This window comes from Cynocephalus volans, chromosome 11 (genome assembly GCF_027409185.1).
Source record: "Cynocephalus volans isolate mCynVol1 chromosome 11, mCynVol1.pri, whole genome shotgun sequence".
NCBI classification, from domain to species: Eukaryota; Metazoa; Chordata; class Mammalia; order Dermoptera; family Cynocephalidae; genus Cynocephalus; species Cynocephalus volans.
The window spans coordinates 101633506-101650772 of record NC_084470.1 but is presented as its reverse complement, the minus strand read 5'-3'; the positions used below and the strand labels follow the sequence as shown (position 1 = coordinate 101650772).

At 37.2% G+C, this 17267-nt stretch overlaps 1 protein-coding gene and 1 pseudogene across 4 annotated transcripts in view; both read left to right on the top strand.

Annotated features, from left to right (window-relative positions):
- The window catches only part of DISP1 (dispatched RND transporter family member 1), a 192005-nt gene that overhangs the window by 135033 nt on the left and 39705 nt on the right, over positions 1–17267 (top strand). For 2 of the 4 annotated variants that reach the window (XM_063114352.1, XM_063114351.1), the window contains one exon: positions 7303–7831. In XM_063114352.1, coding sequence (XP_062970422.1) covers positions 7326–7831 — 506 coding nt within the window. In that variant the 5' untranslated portion in view covers positions 7303–7325. Of the gene's footprint in view, positions 1–1738; positions 1872–7302; positions 7832–17267 lie in introns of all 4 variants that reach the window. The other 2 variants (XM_063114353.1, XM_063114350.1) reach the window with 2 other exon arrangements.
- Positions 9729–9896, top strand: LOC134390340 (NADH dehydrogenase [ubiquinone] 1 beta subcomplex subunit 1-like; annotated as a pseudogene).

The window sequence follows — 17267 nt, the reverse complement described above, 5'->3', positions numbered from 1 at the left end:
GACACAGCAACGGTGATAGAAAATGTTTTAAATAGCCCTTTGAGAGAAGAATATTCCTAGAGACAAAGCCTGGCTAATGTACTTCTGCCTTCCAGCTTTAATAGCTCCACTGCAGAGGTGCCTAAAGTACAGTTCTTTGTCAATTTCTCTTGGCATTTAGAGAAGCTATTTATTTCTCTTGCCATAGCACTAAATATTAATAGGACAGCTTGGTACCAGTGATCAGAACTGAGGCCATCATATTAGGATAAGCATCAAGCAATTTTAGAGGAACCATTTCATATTAAAACAGGTTTGGTAAAGAATGGATACGGGTACTCCCCAGACTGCTTTTATACCTGATGTGAAAAAAGGCTTGATGTCTCTTTATATCATACCCCACCTTCTGATATCTAGTACCACTGGAGAGGCAAAAAAAAAAAAAAAAAAGTTAGCTCACCCAATTACTGGGCAAGGTGCTTCAGTCCACATATATCAGTTAAAATCCTATCAGCTGTTATTTCTGTGTGCCAAACAGTTTGGGTGTCATGAGACAAGCTATAATTAAACTTGATAATCAATTACAAACTGTGCTGTTAAAATTTGTTACTTTTCTCTGTCTTAATTAGAAAAATGGGCCTTTAGTTCTCTGTCAACTGATATCGTTTCCATCCTAATTTTGCCCCGTTCTGCTTTAATTGTGTATCGTTTTGTCCTTACTTAGGCCTAATTCTCTTGTAGCCCCCTCATCCAGTTTGTGATTCTGCCTTGCTACCCACATGTACTCCTGGGACCAGTGGCATGGGCATGTTGTTGGAGGCTTGTTGCCTCACTCTCAGTGGACTTTCTCAGCATCTGCATTGTAACTACGTCCCCAGGTGATCCCTAGATGTTTGGAAGCACTGGTTTAGTGTTTTGTCTAGTGAAACTAAATTTTATCTACTGAAACTATGCTCTAGGGAGCATTACTCTTCTGAAAAAGATGGTTGGCACAGGATTGATCTTGTTGGTGAGCCAGTCTTGCCATTTATTCTTAAGTTTGGTGTTATGGATCTGGTGAAACAAAGAGTTATTCTAAAATACATCATCTGAGCTTATGGAATGTAATATATTAGAAAGCTCTCCAAACATCGGCCTCAGGCTTACCGGCCTCACCATTTGTCACCCGTATGTGACTTTGGGCACTTTACTTAGACTCTCCTGTCAAGTACTCTTGCAAAATGGAGCGGTAGTGCTCGCCACACCTTCTTTTCTGAGGGCTATTAGGAGGATCAACTCAAGTGAGATCATGTGTGTGAAAGTGCTTTGGAAATACCAAAGAGGTGTACTATTGTAACTGTTAATGGAGATGAAGATCTGTTCCTTCAGGCTATATGAGCCCTGTGTTTATGAAGGTTCATGCTGGCTTTGCTAAGTGGTACTGTGGTAATTGGAACAGGTCTGTGTATTCTCTTCTACATTATATTTAGGTTTTACCTTGGCAGTTTTCTGGCCACATTAGCAGTTCTGACTTCCAATTCCAAATAGCTGCTATGAGGTTTTCTTAATGCTGTTTAGATGTGTTTGTACTCAGAGAGCCACCTAAATAGTTTGATTGCATCCTTTGGGTAAATTGTGTCATTAACATATTTTGGCATATGACATGTTGGTGAATAAAATGCTTATAATTCAAACAGATCCTACTATGATTATATGATAGCATTTCAACAAGATGCTGCTTTTTGTCTTTGAATCATGATGATTTGCATATATTTTATAGGTACGGATTTCCGGAGTTCCAAACAAGAGTAGAATGTAATTGTTTTGAATCTTCTAATCACATGAACTCTGATGACTCTTTTCTCTCTGCATTTCAACATGATTGAAAAGTCTCTGTGTTTCTTCTCTATAAGGTCAGTTTTAATGATTACAGGAATAGTCATTATACTTTTGGTTCATAGATAGCTTTGGTCTAACAGTTAATTATTTGTGTTCCCCCAAATTTGGAAGCTATGAAAGACATATGAAACTCTTGGTTCTGAATAGTTTGTATTCATCTATTCTTACTCCTTAGCTCTGTTTCACTTTCTACTTTATCCAATTATTTGATATATTGTGTGGGGTGTTGCTATGGTTTGAATGGGTACCTCAAAGTTCATGTGTTTGAAACTTAATTCCCAATTTAACAGGGATGAGAGGTGGAATCTTTAAGAGGTGATTGGGTCATGAGGGAAGAGCCCTCATGTGTGGATCAATGTCGTTATACTGGGAGTGGGTTAGTTATTGGGGGAGTGGGTTCCTGATAAAGAGATGAGTTTGGCCCCCTTCCCACTCTTGCACATGTGCTCTTTTGCCCGTCTGCCATGGGGTGGTGCAGCAAGAAGGCCCTTGCCAGATGCTGCCCCTCAGTCTTGGACTGCCTGCCTCCAGAACTGTGAGCCAAATAAATTTGCTTATTATAAATTACCCAGTCTCAGGTATTCTGTTATAGCACCACAAAACATACTAAAACAGGTGTCATTGTAAAAAAGCAGTTATGTATTGAAAGATAATTTGAAATGTATCCAGTGAATGTCTGTCTAGTTGTCCTTTAAGTAAAATAGTTTTGTTTCTTTTTTTGCATTTTAGTAATAATTTTTGTTCATTGTCAGTCACTATGCTAGGGACTTTATATGTTTTTTTAAGTAATAGTTTATAACTATAAAAAAGACACATTTGTAGTAAAAGTTGTAGGCAGTACAGAAAGTAAAATGTGAGTCTCCTCCATTCTTCCAAATAGCTCAGTCCAAGTCTCCAGCAGGAAACAATATTAGCATTTTCTTATGTCTTTCTCAAAATTATTTATGTATGCATCTATATTACACACACACACTTTTTTTTTTAAACAAAATGGATTCACTCCATATAGTTCGTTCTGCAGCTGCATTTTATTTGCACATAGTGATATTCTTTGGACTTCTTTCCATAGCAATACACCCAGACCTAACTCATTCTTTTTTATTGTGCAGAATACCCAAGTATGGGTATAACAGAATTTAAGCCCTTCTTGATGATAATTTAAATTGTTTCCAGTTTTCACTGTTACAAACGGTGCTGCAGTCAACATCCTAATGCATACATATATACATTGTTCAAGTATATCCAAAGGATAAATTTCTAGTAGAATTGTGGGTCAAAGGATATAAAGGTATTTTAAATTTTGATAAGTAGTGCCCCATAGCTCTTAGAAGGTTGCACCAATTTGCATTTCAAACAAATTTAACTCTAAGAAGAAGCCAAGATTTAGAGACAGTGAGAGTTTAAGTAACCTGATCCAGGTTCTCAAAGTTAGTAACTAGTATAATCAGCTTTCAAATTCAGACCTACCCATGCTATTTTTTCTAAGCTACATAGGCCATTTTTAAGCATAATTTTGGCTTTAAAACTAGGAAGCATCATTCCATATCTTTTTATATTCTCATTACTCAATCAAGCAATAATGATAACTCTTTCATTATACATATATAACCCTTTATGGTTTTCAAAACATTTTTACATTCTCATAATTATTCTATGAGATGTATATTGATTATTATCCTGAATTATACATGTGAAGAACTGAGGCTCAAAGAAAAAAACCTTAAATTTTAAAATGTAATCAAAAGATGGTCCTTGGCCAAACATCTTATAGCCCCAAAACTGCCAAATCACTCCGGACATAAAAATGCTAGTCAAAAAGGTGAAATAGGGAATATAAGATAAGTGGCTTTTCATATATTGATATTGGCATGTTATATTCATGAACACTGGGAAATACACTAAAATATCTGGTTAGGGGCCTATCACAGCTCAAGCCACTACCTCAAGAATATCTTTATTTTGGCATCTTCTGTGTGTTATGGCCTTGGGGAGAACAGGTGATTTCAACATAGCTGTCATTATATTTGACCCAAAACTTATTTTAAATTTCCACCATAAATATTATTACCACTGCATTTATAATAACATACCATTACATTTATTACAGTAGTTTAGCACAAGTAATAGGTTATTAACGTTTTCTTTCAGGAGCTCCTTATTTCATTCCTTTTTATTATGCTTATTCTTCCTCTATCTTATCTTCTATCCTGTTAGTTCCCTCCATTCTAGTTTCAGACTGGATTTTTTCCTCATTTGTCTAAGTTCTAAAGAAAAACAATCTTTCTCTGTATTGCCTTAGTGTCAACTCTTGACTTCAGATTGAAACTTTGCTATTCTGGTTACCTGCACCCCTACACAAATACGTACACTGAACTTAAATAATCCATAGACATTTATGTTTTCCTTGTATTTTTTACTTATTTATGAAAGTTAAATCGATGGTTCCTGTTTTATGATTAAAGAAACTGAATGAAAGTTCATGTGACTTTCTTCATATTCAAGCCAAAGTCTGAGTTCAAATTATTCTTTACTATCCACTAGTTCCTACTTCATTACAAAAAGTCTCCAAGTTGCAAGACAGGTTGTGTTCCAAAAATTCATTCGTAAGTCAGTGATTTGGCACTTGAACTGCACTTTATCACAGTGGGAAAAAAAATGTTATAAATGGTGGTTAGGTCCCTTGGCTGGCCTGCAAGAGTCTGTTTAACTCTGGTGTAACTACAAAATGATGCTTTTGCGACAAAAATAATAGGAAACAGCAGAGTTGCATCAGCCTACATACATCTTTATACATTGCCCTGCTTACAGTGAAAATGATTCTGCTTCCAGTGAAAAGGAAACTTTTTTCCCCCTGGGGAAAAGCAGATTTAATTAGAAGATAGAGAAACATGAAAATTGTGAAGCGTGTAGGGAGGGATTTCAGGGTACTTTGAAGGGTGTTAGAGGTTGATGGCACTTCGTCTTAAGCCCAGTTTCACTTCAAAACTTTGAAGATTTTTATTGTTAGATGGATGCTTCTCACCAGCATAACTCACCTGACAGCTGTTATTAGAGTCAATAGGATTGATTTAATTAAATACCAAAAATTACACTAAGATGATATATTAACCAGCCTGAGATGGTAAAGACAAACCTGAAGTATTTCTTCCTTTTATCCTCCTAAGGGGAAGGATAGGAGGAGTTGTTGATTTTATTGTTCAGCCCAGCAGGTCCCATCAGCTCGGATGGCTCGCCTGAGGTCTGGAGAGAAGGCTTTGGAGCAGGGGTTGCATCAATTAACTTTTTTAAAAAGTCGAGGGCTTCTTTAAGTGCCCTTTAATTTCTGTGTTTGTACACAGATTTTCCTTTTGTTAACAACAACAAAAAAGGGTATATTCTTCAGTAAACAGAAGCTTAAATGAGCAGGTCTTCTTGCTGAGATGCACATTGAGAAAGTGATGGAAAGATTAGAGTTTGTGCCTCCTGGGTCAAATGAATGCTCTTCCCAGTCATTCTACCTGCCCTGCCTTCTAACAGTTAGATAATACATTTAACTACTATTGTGTTGTGTTTGGTATATTATTTGAGTGTTTTATAAGGGGTATTTATATCCGGAGTGATTTAAGGAAGGAAAGAGAACTGTATTTACTACAATTCAAAATCCCTCTCAGTGGACATTATAAAAGGAAGTTCCGAGGGCTGGTTGGTTAGCTCAGTTGTTTAGAGTGTAGTGTTATAACACCAGGGTCAAAGGTTCTGATCCCCATACTGGCCAGCTGCCAAAATGAATGAATGAATGAAAGTTTGGGATTGGAAAGCCACTTTCAAAAGTGATGATAAGACTAATGAGAGAAGTAACTACTTGATTATGTATATATATATATATATATCTTGTTTTAAAATGCTTTGTCTTTCCACTAAAACATTTTATAAAGATATTTTTTAATGTCTACATTAATTCCTTCATTTCTTATTGTGTGATGTTTATTTAACTGAATGTGTGTGTGTGTGTGTGTGTGTGTGTGTGTGTGTGTGTGTGTGTGTGTGTGTGTGTTTGAAGAGTTTATCTGAAAGGTAAATATAATATTGCTAAATTTGCATCCTAGTACAATGAGTATCTTCTGGATACCAGTATTCAGGTTGAAACTTTATGCATGCTTTTGGCATGCTCTGCTCAGAAATGACCCTGTTGGATCATTTATATATTGAGTGAAAATATACATTGGGAATTTTCCTCATGGGTAAGCCAGGTTTGTAGGTTAAATTACCACATACTCAGACTGAAAAGAGGTAATTTCTTTTGGTTATCTGTGTGTCTGCCAGAGGTGGGGAGGGACTGTAGAGAAATTTCTCCAGAAGTTGTTTTGTGTACTTAGAAGAATACATTTCCAGAGGATTAGTGAGTCAAATTGTGGTTATCTTTTTTTCTTGCTGGCTTTGGTGTATAGGTTAAATAGACCAGGTTAAATAGACCAATAGCACTTGATGATCCATTTTCCTTACTGTAAATTCCCAGATTTTATGTGTATGTTGCTCAGAGGGCGGAAGGGTAGGCAAGGCAAGAGGGAGTAGGTTTTCTGTTTTTGCTTTTGTTTGTTGATCGGACAAACATGCTGCTGGTAATTTGAGCATGTAAGGGTTTTTCTTTATATTGAAGGCCTAGACCCTTTGGTGGAAGGGAAAAAAGTAAGAAAAAATTTCATCTGAAGCAAATCCCATCCATAGTATTATTTTTCTCATATGCAAGCAATGTTACCTGTAGTGTATGACATAGAAAACAAATTAATAAATTCGTGGATGACATGCGTGGCATGTTTAATTGTTTTTAGCATTATATTCATTGATTTAGAGGATAAAACTTTTGCATCTGATATTTTGGTTGCCAGAATTCTTACTTGGCTAGTTTTTATTTTCTTTTGTTTATTCTTATTCTGGGACAGGAGTGATTTGGAGGAAAAGTCATTCTGGAGATTTTTCTAAGGCATAAAATATTCTTAGGATTATTCAGACTTTTAACTTATACAACTAATTCCCCTCAGAGTGGCTTTCATTATGCCCATCACTCCTAAATCAGAACACCCCAGGAGATATTGTTGAAAAGTTGAAGGATGGTATTGGTATCCTCTCCCTTCCCATCTCCTAAATGTTCTAGCTGTTTCCTGATACTTGCACATCTAGGATGCAGAGAAAAGAAAGGCACTGAAAGTAAAGGTGGGGTGGGTGGTAAAGTGATCCACAGGGATAGGAGAGGCCTCTTAAGGTGTATATGAAGTATGTGGAGGAAAGAAAAAGTGCCAGCATGCTGGCTGGTTCCATTGCAGGTGTCGTTAGGTTTCCACCACTCTCTTACAACTCCTGCAAAAACCCTCATTTTCAAAGAGCTGTTTTTAAATGTCTTACTTATCTTTCCTATGTATTGGTCCACCTGACTATAACTGGATGATTTTGTATCATTTTCTCTCTTAGGGTCAAGAAATTGGAGCATAGCTATGAGCAATGGAAACAATGATTTTGTGGTCATGAGCAATGGCAGCATCACAACCAGTGCTACCATCCCTAGTCCCCCCACATCCTGTGATGGAGACCTTGCAGCCCAGCAGCTCACACCCAAAGAAGCAGCAAGAACAAAAGTGAGTCCCAATGGATGCCTGCAACTTAATGGCACAGTTAAATCATCTTTCCTGCCTTTAGACAACCAAAGAACACCTCAGATGTTATCCCAATGCTGCCATCCTTGCCCATACCATCACCCTCTGACTAGCCATTCCAGTCACCCAGAGGGCCATCCCGAGGCTGGCCCTGCAGCACCCTCTGCTTTGGCCTCATGTTGCATGCAACCACACTCCGAGTATTCTGCATCTCTTTGTCCGAACCATTCACCTGTGTATCAGACTGCGTGCTGTTTTCAGCCCTCTCCATCCTTCTGCCTGCACCACCATCCGTGGCCTGACCATTTTCAGCATCAGCCTGTGCAACAGCACATAGCCAACATAAGGTGAGTGGTCTGGAAATTTTGCTGGCCTTTAGCATTCAACTAATTTCACATGAATGTGACTGTTTGTGTTTATTTCCCCAAAAGGAGGAGAGAAAATACGTAGGGAAAGAAAACCAATGAAAATGCATATTTGGAGGATTGTGTGATGCTTGCTAAAATGCAGATGAAGTAATGTATTTTATCCATTGACTTCTTAATCAATTAAACCCTCTTTCCTTTTTTTCCTGTCTGTAAACTGGTTAGGAATCCCTGCTAGACCTTGAGTTATAAAGTTCAGTAAAAAGTTTTATTGTTAGTTTGTTATTGTACATGGGAGATATATTTGTGATGAGGCTTCCTGAACAGGAGTTCTTTATTTGCTTTTATTGATAGTGATCAACCTTTATGAAAAAGAAGTACAAACCCAGTTGTTTCCTTATGCTGTACTCACAGTTTCTGTTTGTGTGGTTCGAGTGGCTGTGTAGTATGCTGAGATCAGATGAAAGCAAGAATGCCTTTAACAGCAGATGAAACCTATAAATCTGTAGCACAGGACTCTAAAAAGTATTTTTTGTAAAGCATTTTTAGATCTGATAGATTGAAAAGTTCTAGAAAAATCTAGATCACTGCTGGTCCTTATCCCCACCTCAGCCCATAGCTTCTCTTATATGTGATTTTCAGCCGTTTTTTCCATGGGAAAGTAAAGTTTCCTTCACTGCAGGTGAGCAATGGTAATATGTTTTATGAAATACTAAATACTTTGTAGAGACCAAGTTTTATTTCAGATTTTTAGGTAATAAAAAAATTTAAAAGAGCTAGAAAGAAAGCATTTTCTTTTTAAAATTGGAATATAGTTTACACACAGGGAAATGCACAGATCTTAATTATACAGTTTGATCAGTTTTAACAAACGCATATACTAGTGTAATCCACACCTCAGTCTGATGAAGAACATTTCTGTGACTCCAGAAAGATCCTTCATGTCCTTCTCAGCCCTCTCTTCAGTCCTCTCTTCACCAGAAGCAATCACTGTTTTGAGTTCTGTTACCATAGATTTGTTTTGCACGCTCCTAGAACTTCCTGTAAATGGAATCATACCATATGTACTCTTATGTCTGGCAATGTTTACTCAGTGTAATGTTTTTGAGATTCATCTAATTGCTGTGTGAATTAGTTTTTCTTATTACTGTTGAGCAGTAATTCACTGTATGCATGTAGCAAATTCACTTTTAATTAAAGAGTCAGATCTAGAAAGGGATTAAGTGATATACTTTTCACCTTTATCAAGTTTTGAACGTTGTTAAGATTATCTGGTTTCACTCTTTTAAAGAGAGGAAGAAAAAGATGGGAGGACGGGAAAAGAGAGAGTGGGCAGGGTGAGACAGAGGAGAGTACTTTGCAGCATGTCTCTACAGTTTCTGAAAACATTTTCCATATTGGATTTGAGAGCCTTTTAGTTATAGGACTATGATAAGAAATTCAGCAAATTCACCAAAGCCATTGCCTGTAAGAGTTGTCCTGACAGCATTGTGCTGCATAAACAGTTTTAGACTCTTTCCATTTTGTATTAAACTATGTAAATACTTGATTTTAAAATTATATAATCTTAATATTGATGTTTTTGAATCATATATTATATGATTGTTGAGTGTGAGATGAGATAGATAGTTCTACATTTTGAAGCTGAACCCTCCTTTAAAAAATGTCACAACATATTGAAACTATGGGCAAATAACCAATTCTTTCAGTATGGCAGGTTGTGCCAAGATTTTCAGGATTTTGGCTTAGCATTTCTTGATGGCCTAATTCAAAAGGAATGAGAGCCCTGTGTACACTTTAATACAGTGGCATTAAAAAACAAACTGATAGGTGAGTGATTCAGCCTGCCACTGCCCTTGGTCGTGGGGTCTCAGCAATCATGGTGCTTCAGATTCTGCATGACCACTAGGTTCATATACTTGTCCCTCTGGGATTTGTCTGGATGTTATCTAGACAGAAGGAATGATGAAAAGCTACCTGCCTTCCAGAACAAGAGTATGTTATTTAAAGGGCATTGAGACCCAGTGAAGAAGTTACTTGGAAGTAAAGGCTGTGGCTGAATTACAAAATGTTCACATTTTAAAAGCTATGAGAGAAATAAAAATACTTTTGTTATTTAATTGGAAAACAAACTGATAAATGCCGTATTTGTCCATCAAAAAAAGTTGTAGAAGTGGAATAGTATAAAGGAAATTTTTTTATATTTAGAATTTTATCTCACAAATTTGAGCCTTTCGATTAACTATTTTTAACAGACCTAGAATCTTTTAAAGATGCCTGCAAAGGAATAGTATGTATACAGTGTGTATATGACATATTTTATTATGCGTCAAGAATTTCTTACCTATTTTCTACATTTATTTACTTACATAATCAGCAGTATTTACTGAATACTTACTTATATGTGCCAGGCCCCATGGATGTAATTCTAAACAAGTTGAGACACTTTTTGCCATCATAGAGCTATAAGGTAGCAGGAAGGGAAACAGTTAAGCAAACCAGTAGCTGCATTATTGTGATAAGTAATACCAAGAAGAAACACACAGGGCTCGTGATGAATATAAGTCACAAATGGAGAGAGTAAGGGGGTTGTCTTGCAGATAGTGAGCGCAGTTTATGCAAAGCCTTATAAGGTCGTGTGAGCCCAGCTCCAGCATAGTTCAGTATGGCAAGACCCTTTTGGAAGAGAGAACAGTAGCAGGAGGAGATGTATACTGGGATCAAATTCTGAAGGGTATTGTAAACCACATTAAAGAGATCTCTAGACTTTCAGTTGTTACTGCTCTTTACGCCTATACCACAAATGGGCACCCCCCGTTTGGCATTTTGTTTTATTTTTCAAGTTTTTGTCTGTTTATAAAGCACTTAAGCCAGAGAGAATGTTTTAAAGAGTCAATCAAAAAGAAAATGTAATTTTAACCTAGCCCATTTGCTACTTGCTTTCAGTTGTTCATATTCCCATTTCTCTTTTTTTCCCACCTTTTGGGTTCTCTCGTTCATCCCTTGATTTTTTAAGCTGTAATAAAATTTTCTAAAAGGTTCATTATATCAATCACCTGTATGTGCTTTTTGGCTTTTTAAAATTCTCTTGGAACATTCTAATTGATAAAATTTAGATTATTTTAAGGATCACATTTTGTATATCCTGTTTTATTTCCATCTATTACCAAATATTAAGTAGCTTAAATAGATTTCATTTTAAAGCTTCAGGCTTTTTCATTTGTGTATTCCTATCCTCATACCCATTTCTCAGCCATTACTAATTAACATGCCTAATTGCAAACACTAAGAAATTCAAAAAGGCAGAAAGCAGTCTCTCCCTATCATGAGAAAAGGCTTATACCGACAAGTCCTAGCTGATCATCAGAATCACCTGTGATGTTAAAAAATAAAATAGAATAATAATATGAAGAAGACATTTCTTTTGCAGTAGAAACAATATAGAACCCCAAAAGCTCAGAGGTGGGAAGAATCCTCGGGAAGGATCCAGGTAGGTTATTGAGGTAAGGGACAGTCTGGTGGAAAATGAGAGAACTTGAGTAGTCCTTGAAGGATGACTAGAAATTAATAAAGGGACTGGAGGAGGCAGAACATGGAAGGTGGGGGAAGTTGTAAGGGGAAAGCCTGCAAAAATAAAAGCATATTTAAGAAAAGGTAAAGAGAACAGGAGAATTGTTTGGGGTGGTCATGCGATAACTTTTCCTAATTCTACATCCTGGAAATGATCTGCTCTTTATCCTCCAGAGAACTGGAAAATGCCTCTCAGGAGCCAGTCATGTTCCATGTGTGCTGGTTGAAGCAAGTTTTGTTTTATTCATTTGGGATCTTCTTACTGTCATATTAAAGTGAAAGGGTAATGGTATTATTGCACAATTAATAAGGAGTTCTACATCCAAAAATGGCATACAAGATTTCTAATCTAAACCATACTTACCTTTTAATTTGGTGTTGCAAAGAAATGTTCTTGATTGTAACAGAGGACTCCATAAATGACACTTGGCAATGCCACAGACTCATTATCATGATAGGGTACCTGCCAAATGCATTTTTATTTCTCTGAAGGTGATTTCGTAGACAAATAGTCACTGAATGTTTCCTGTGGCACACTGGAGGAATTAGAGTTATACAGACTGAAGAATGCTTGGCATAGAAGGGACCATGGAACCCTAGCATTAGCTTAGCCCCTCAAAGGTTAAGTAAACATTGTCTGTGCCACCCCATACATTGTGACTGTGGAATTTTTGTAATCTGTATTTGCTTTCTCCTTCAATTCTTTGTTCATTTTCCAATTTCTGACTCACTTTTCTCAGAGGTTTTCTTTTTTTTCCCCTTAGGACATTCATTATTTTCTGTGAAGGGACCTCTTTCTTAAAAAATTAGAAATGAGAATTCTTGTATCATGTCAGAAGGAATAGAATCTACCACTTGAGCTCTCGTTCTTTTGCACATGTAATATCATAACATCCAGGAGTGAAATCACAGCTCCGAGCATCATTTCTAAAGTGTCTTACTTCACTACACTTGGCCTGCAGTGACCTACCCTTTCCCTTTTCCTTAGCCCTGATGATTATGTTATTTTGTTTAGCCAGGAAATTTGAACCAGAAATCACTCTGAGCACTTCATCAGCCTTGTGGCACAAACCTGGGCCTTGACACAGATCCCAGAGTCTCTGCTTTACCCAAAACACCAAGAGTCAATCCAAATGCTTCTTTTTTTTTTTTAAGTTTATTTATTTATGAATATTATTTTTTTACATTCCAGGATGTTGCAGAGCAGCTTAGGGGGAGAGAAGGGGGGAGGGAGAAGGAAATAGGGTGGGAGAAGGAGGAAGGAGGGGAGGCATGGTTGAGGACTGTGGCAGCCCCCTCATTCCTGCAGGGGAGAACAGGGGGCTTCTGGTAGTGGCTCAAAGGTCATTGTTGGGCTGGTTGCAGACTCAGGAGGGTGTGGCTGAAAGCCTCGGCCCCCCACCACCCCAGCTCAGGAGCCCTGTGTATTCCTTGTGGCGGCTTGGTTGTCATTGCTGGGCTGGTTGCAGATGCTGGGGAGTATGGCTGTGGCCCCCGGCCCTCCACACTTTCGGCTTGGGAGCCCAGGGGGCCTCTTGTCTTTCTAGGTTTTATAGGTGTTCTTTGGTGATGTGAGACCTTTACTAGTTAATATCAAACTTTGTCTCTGGCCTGTGGGTATTTTGTTTTTTCTTTCAGTTCTGTGTTGGATTATTTGCTGTTCCCACCACTTAAACTCTGCACTGGAACTAATTTGTTGTCCTTTGCTTACTTCTAAAATGGGGGAACTTCCTGTGGGAACCAGCACTTGAGCCCTGTGGTTGAGCTGTATTGCTGCTTTGCTGCTGATTCCCTGGGGAAGGCTTTTCGTGCAGCTCAGATTTTAATTGTTGACCTTGTATGTACTTCCAGGTCTTGTGAATTCTGGTACACATGGGTTGTGTGGTCACTCTGGTCTGGGCCTGAGACTTTTCAGCAAACTGCATCCCCTGCAGATCTTTATTCCTGACCAGTCTCCACTTAGTGGGCCTGTGCTGATTGGAGGGCAGATCAGCTGGCACCGAATATTAATCTCCCTTCCCTTCTCTATTTTTGTTCCTTTCGTTTTCTTAAATTTTTGTTGTTGTTTGCTACCTATGCTTAATCCTGTTAGTATCATTTCAGAAATAAAGCTATTACTGAGACCTGGTTTAAATAAATGCATGATGTATTCCTTTTCATTCTTATTTATGAATTACACACTTTACCCTATTAACCAGTAGGAAAGAACAGGTGGAAAAGATGTTCACTAGTTTGTCTTCTAGAAGAGGAAAGGGGGTTGTTGAGAATAAATAGGCCTCTCTAGCCCAAAGATTCAGAGCCTTAATACATAATACTAATTTTGTAATCTGATTATGATAGTTGATTTTAGAACTGTCTGGTAAAATTTAGTCTTGCTTTCACTGAAACCAAGGCTTATTTTTACATTCCTTAAGAGGAGTCAAATTAACTTTTTAAAAAGGGATAATGTTTGTAAAATTTTAAATGTTCCAAGATTGCTTGCCAAAGTAAGGCAGTTTGGCAGTCACACTGAGTGAAGCCCTATTTCATTACCAGGACTTCTTTTAGAGGGCTCTCCTTATATTATAAATGAACAGACTTTAGAGTGTGCTGTGCCTTGTGGAATGCATTGCACAATCTGTAATACATTTCAGAATATGAGCCTTGGTCATCTTTTACCTTAATAATAAATGTCAGGAAACAATGCCTTCTTTATTTTATAAAATTAATTCATGTAACATTTTGGAACGAAGCAAATATATTCTGTACTTACCCCCTGTCCATGTTACTGCTAGTTGTTTAACAGATACTGGAGAGTGAAGAAAAAGAAAAAAAAAGAAATAGTTCAAGTTTTCCTTTTTCCTTTTTGGTAAAAGAAAAAAATGTTTTAAAATATTGTAAAATATTTGGCAAACAGTGAGACTTAAAAAGACATTGTTATGGACCAGTTATATCTCTAATTCCAGGAAAAGGCATCTTCTGCATCTTCTTTCCAAACTTAAATGGATTGCTAGGTGTGATTTAAAAGAATTTATGGAACCTAACATTTAAAGGAGAAGTTTGATTGCCATACTATTTTGTGTTCTTTTCAGCAAAATGGACTCTATATAAAATTGCTTCTTTTTTTTTTCTTTTTTTAACACAAACCAGATATTCAACTGATTGCTTGGTAGTTTGGAGTTTGAAATCTAGCCAAGGGTCTGGGGCCTATTTCAAGCTCAGTAAATATTTGCTGAATGAACAAATGATTACAAAAAATATTTCTCAAGACACATGTCTTTTTGTGAAAAGTTCACAAAACTTAAATTTTTAAAAAAAGCAATAAACCTCATGAAGTTAGATTGATCACTGCCATCAAAAAGCTTATAGTCTAGTCTAGTAGAGAGGGATGATTTGGGCAAAAATAACCACACTCTCTGAGCACCAAAATCAGGGTTCAGAGAGTTATGTGAGTTTCAAAGAGGAGAAGGGGTCATAGGAGAGCTTAGAGAAAGTGTCGTGGGAGATGGGAAGGGCTTTTCATAAATGAGGACTGAAGTCCAGCTGGGTGAAGTGTGGAAATAGGACTGGGGAGGCCAGGAGCAGCAGTCAGTGTGAGGGGACAAGGTAAACAGTCCCTCTGGTTTAGAGAAGGGCCAGAGGAGGTGTCACAGGGTGATCATCTCATTCAACCTTTGAAGAACAATACGCTATGGTTAATCCAAGAAGACTGCTCCCCGAAACAGTGGATTCTGAGTGTTGTGAAATCATCATAAAGCATTTATTAAATATGTAACTACTGTATGTGTGGTAATTTTGTAGTTCTAATACTTTTGAATCACAGATATTGCCCTAAGTTTGTGAAACCATTTCTTTGTACTACTGCTATGTATCTCTGAGGCCTAGCAAAGTGCATAACACTTGGTAGACACTCAGAAGTTAATTGAATGAACTGAATAGATAATTGAGTCTCAGTCAAGTCCTTCTTACGCAGAGCTCAATTTTATGATATGATAATTTGATAATGAAGATCAGGCACCACTGGTCTATTTCCTAGATAGTGGGAGAAGGTTTAATAGGCTTTGTCTTCTTAAAAACACTCTTATATTGTGGTTTGAGTCTATCTTCGGGGATACCCCCTCCTGACTTTTAAATCTCCCTACCCTAAGCGCATTGGTTTCTGACTTTTAAAAAAATTACAGACCTATTGGAGAAGAGAAAAGGAATAAAAGGTGCATGTTCAGTCTACCAGTACCACAGCTCCTGAGCTGCTTTTGTATTTGATGCCAGCCTGGGGCTGGCTTCCGTCCGCTCAGCTCTGACCACCTTCAGGATATTCACAAATCTAGTATAAGTGACTTTATAAGCAATCAGTAAATTATAAAACTGGTGGAAGATCCCTAAATTACCAAATAAGAGTTTGGGCTTTTCTTTTTTCATGTTTTTTTTTTGAATTAGCAGAATAAAATGAGAGTATTTAAGACCAAATTTGATGCATTATTCTATGAATTTGCTGAGTTTGTTGGGTTAGTTAAGTCAATTTCTTTTACCATTTGAATGGTACAGGCTCTGATAATTACCAAATAGTTTGAAATTCAAGCATGATGCTTCCTACAGGAATGTAAGCAGTTTACTGTTTCTGAGCACTGTTTTGTTATGTCTAGTAAGAAGCAAGGATGGACAGTTAGCACATTCATTCCTTTGGACCCTATTTGTGTGTCTGTGGTCACTTAGACCTGCCCACTTCCCCCTTCCAGAAACACTGCTTTCTTTATGTCTGTCTTCTGCTCAGAAATCTTCCACAGTTTCCCCAAACTCCTTGACTTGGCATTGAAATTTCCCTTTAAGAGATGGAGTGTGTTTTATAGGGGAGGGAAGAGGAGTCTTCTAGCCCCAGAAAGGAACAAGGTGACAGATCTCAGTAAAGAAGTTTACAGTAACAGATTTTTGTCCCTGCACTTTATAAGTTTAAACAGAAATTTGATTAATGACTCTTTGTCTTCATTTCCACTTATATATCATAGGGAACATTAATGGGGAGAGAATTTTTGGTCTCAGCTAAAACTAAATATTCTGGGCCTTTGTTTTTTAGGTATAAGTCTGGAACTTAGTTTTATAGTTGTCAGCCTTGGCCTACCATACAGGCCACCAGAAACTAAAACTACTTCATTGTAGAGCAATCCTTGGGAAAGATTTATTTAAATGTATTATTTGATTGTTAAAATGTTTCCATTTAATGCATAGACTTTACCTCTACATTGAGCTCCGAATTGTATTGGTTTTTATTTGTTTGTTTTTTCCACCTCCTTACCCCTGACCTCCTCCTCTCAAAGCTTAAAATTCTCAGTGAGCAACACTAGTTAGTGTCTGGTTGAGTGTTTTGGCTTGAGAATTGTAGACTTCATTCCAGCATTTCATGGTCTTAAGTTATTAAGTTTAATAAGATTTTTCTGGCTTTCTTAAGGGCTTTTCTTGGATCTCTTATTAACGATTATTATTCACATCTTATTAAGAAAACTATATATTTTACTCTCATTAAGCATGTTTTGTACAGAGCTCACAGCAATAGTCTGACATGGAAGGACTGAGTTTAAGAGTGTAAGTACTTTATAATTTATTGAAAATTTAAATGTAACACATGGGGCTGCTTACTTCATATCCTCCAACTTAACCATGCAAATTTAACTTCATGGGTTGAGGAAGAATGTTTTCTTTTAACCAAATTTTCAACCATTTAAAAATATTTTTAATTAACCAGTTGTCCTTTTCAAAACTCTGATCGCTGTAAACTATTTTCTTTACTGTTGCCAAAAAAATGGCATTCTTACATTCCTCTTTTGCTGTGTGCATTGTACAGGACCAGAGCCATGTGGTATTTTGACCTTTAGTG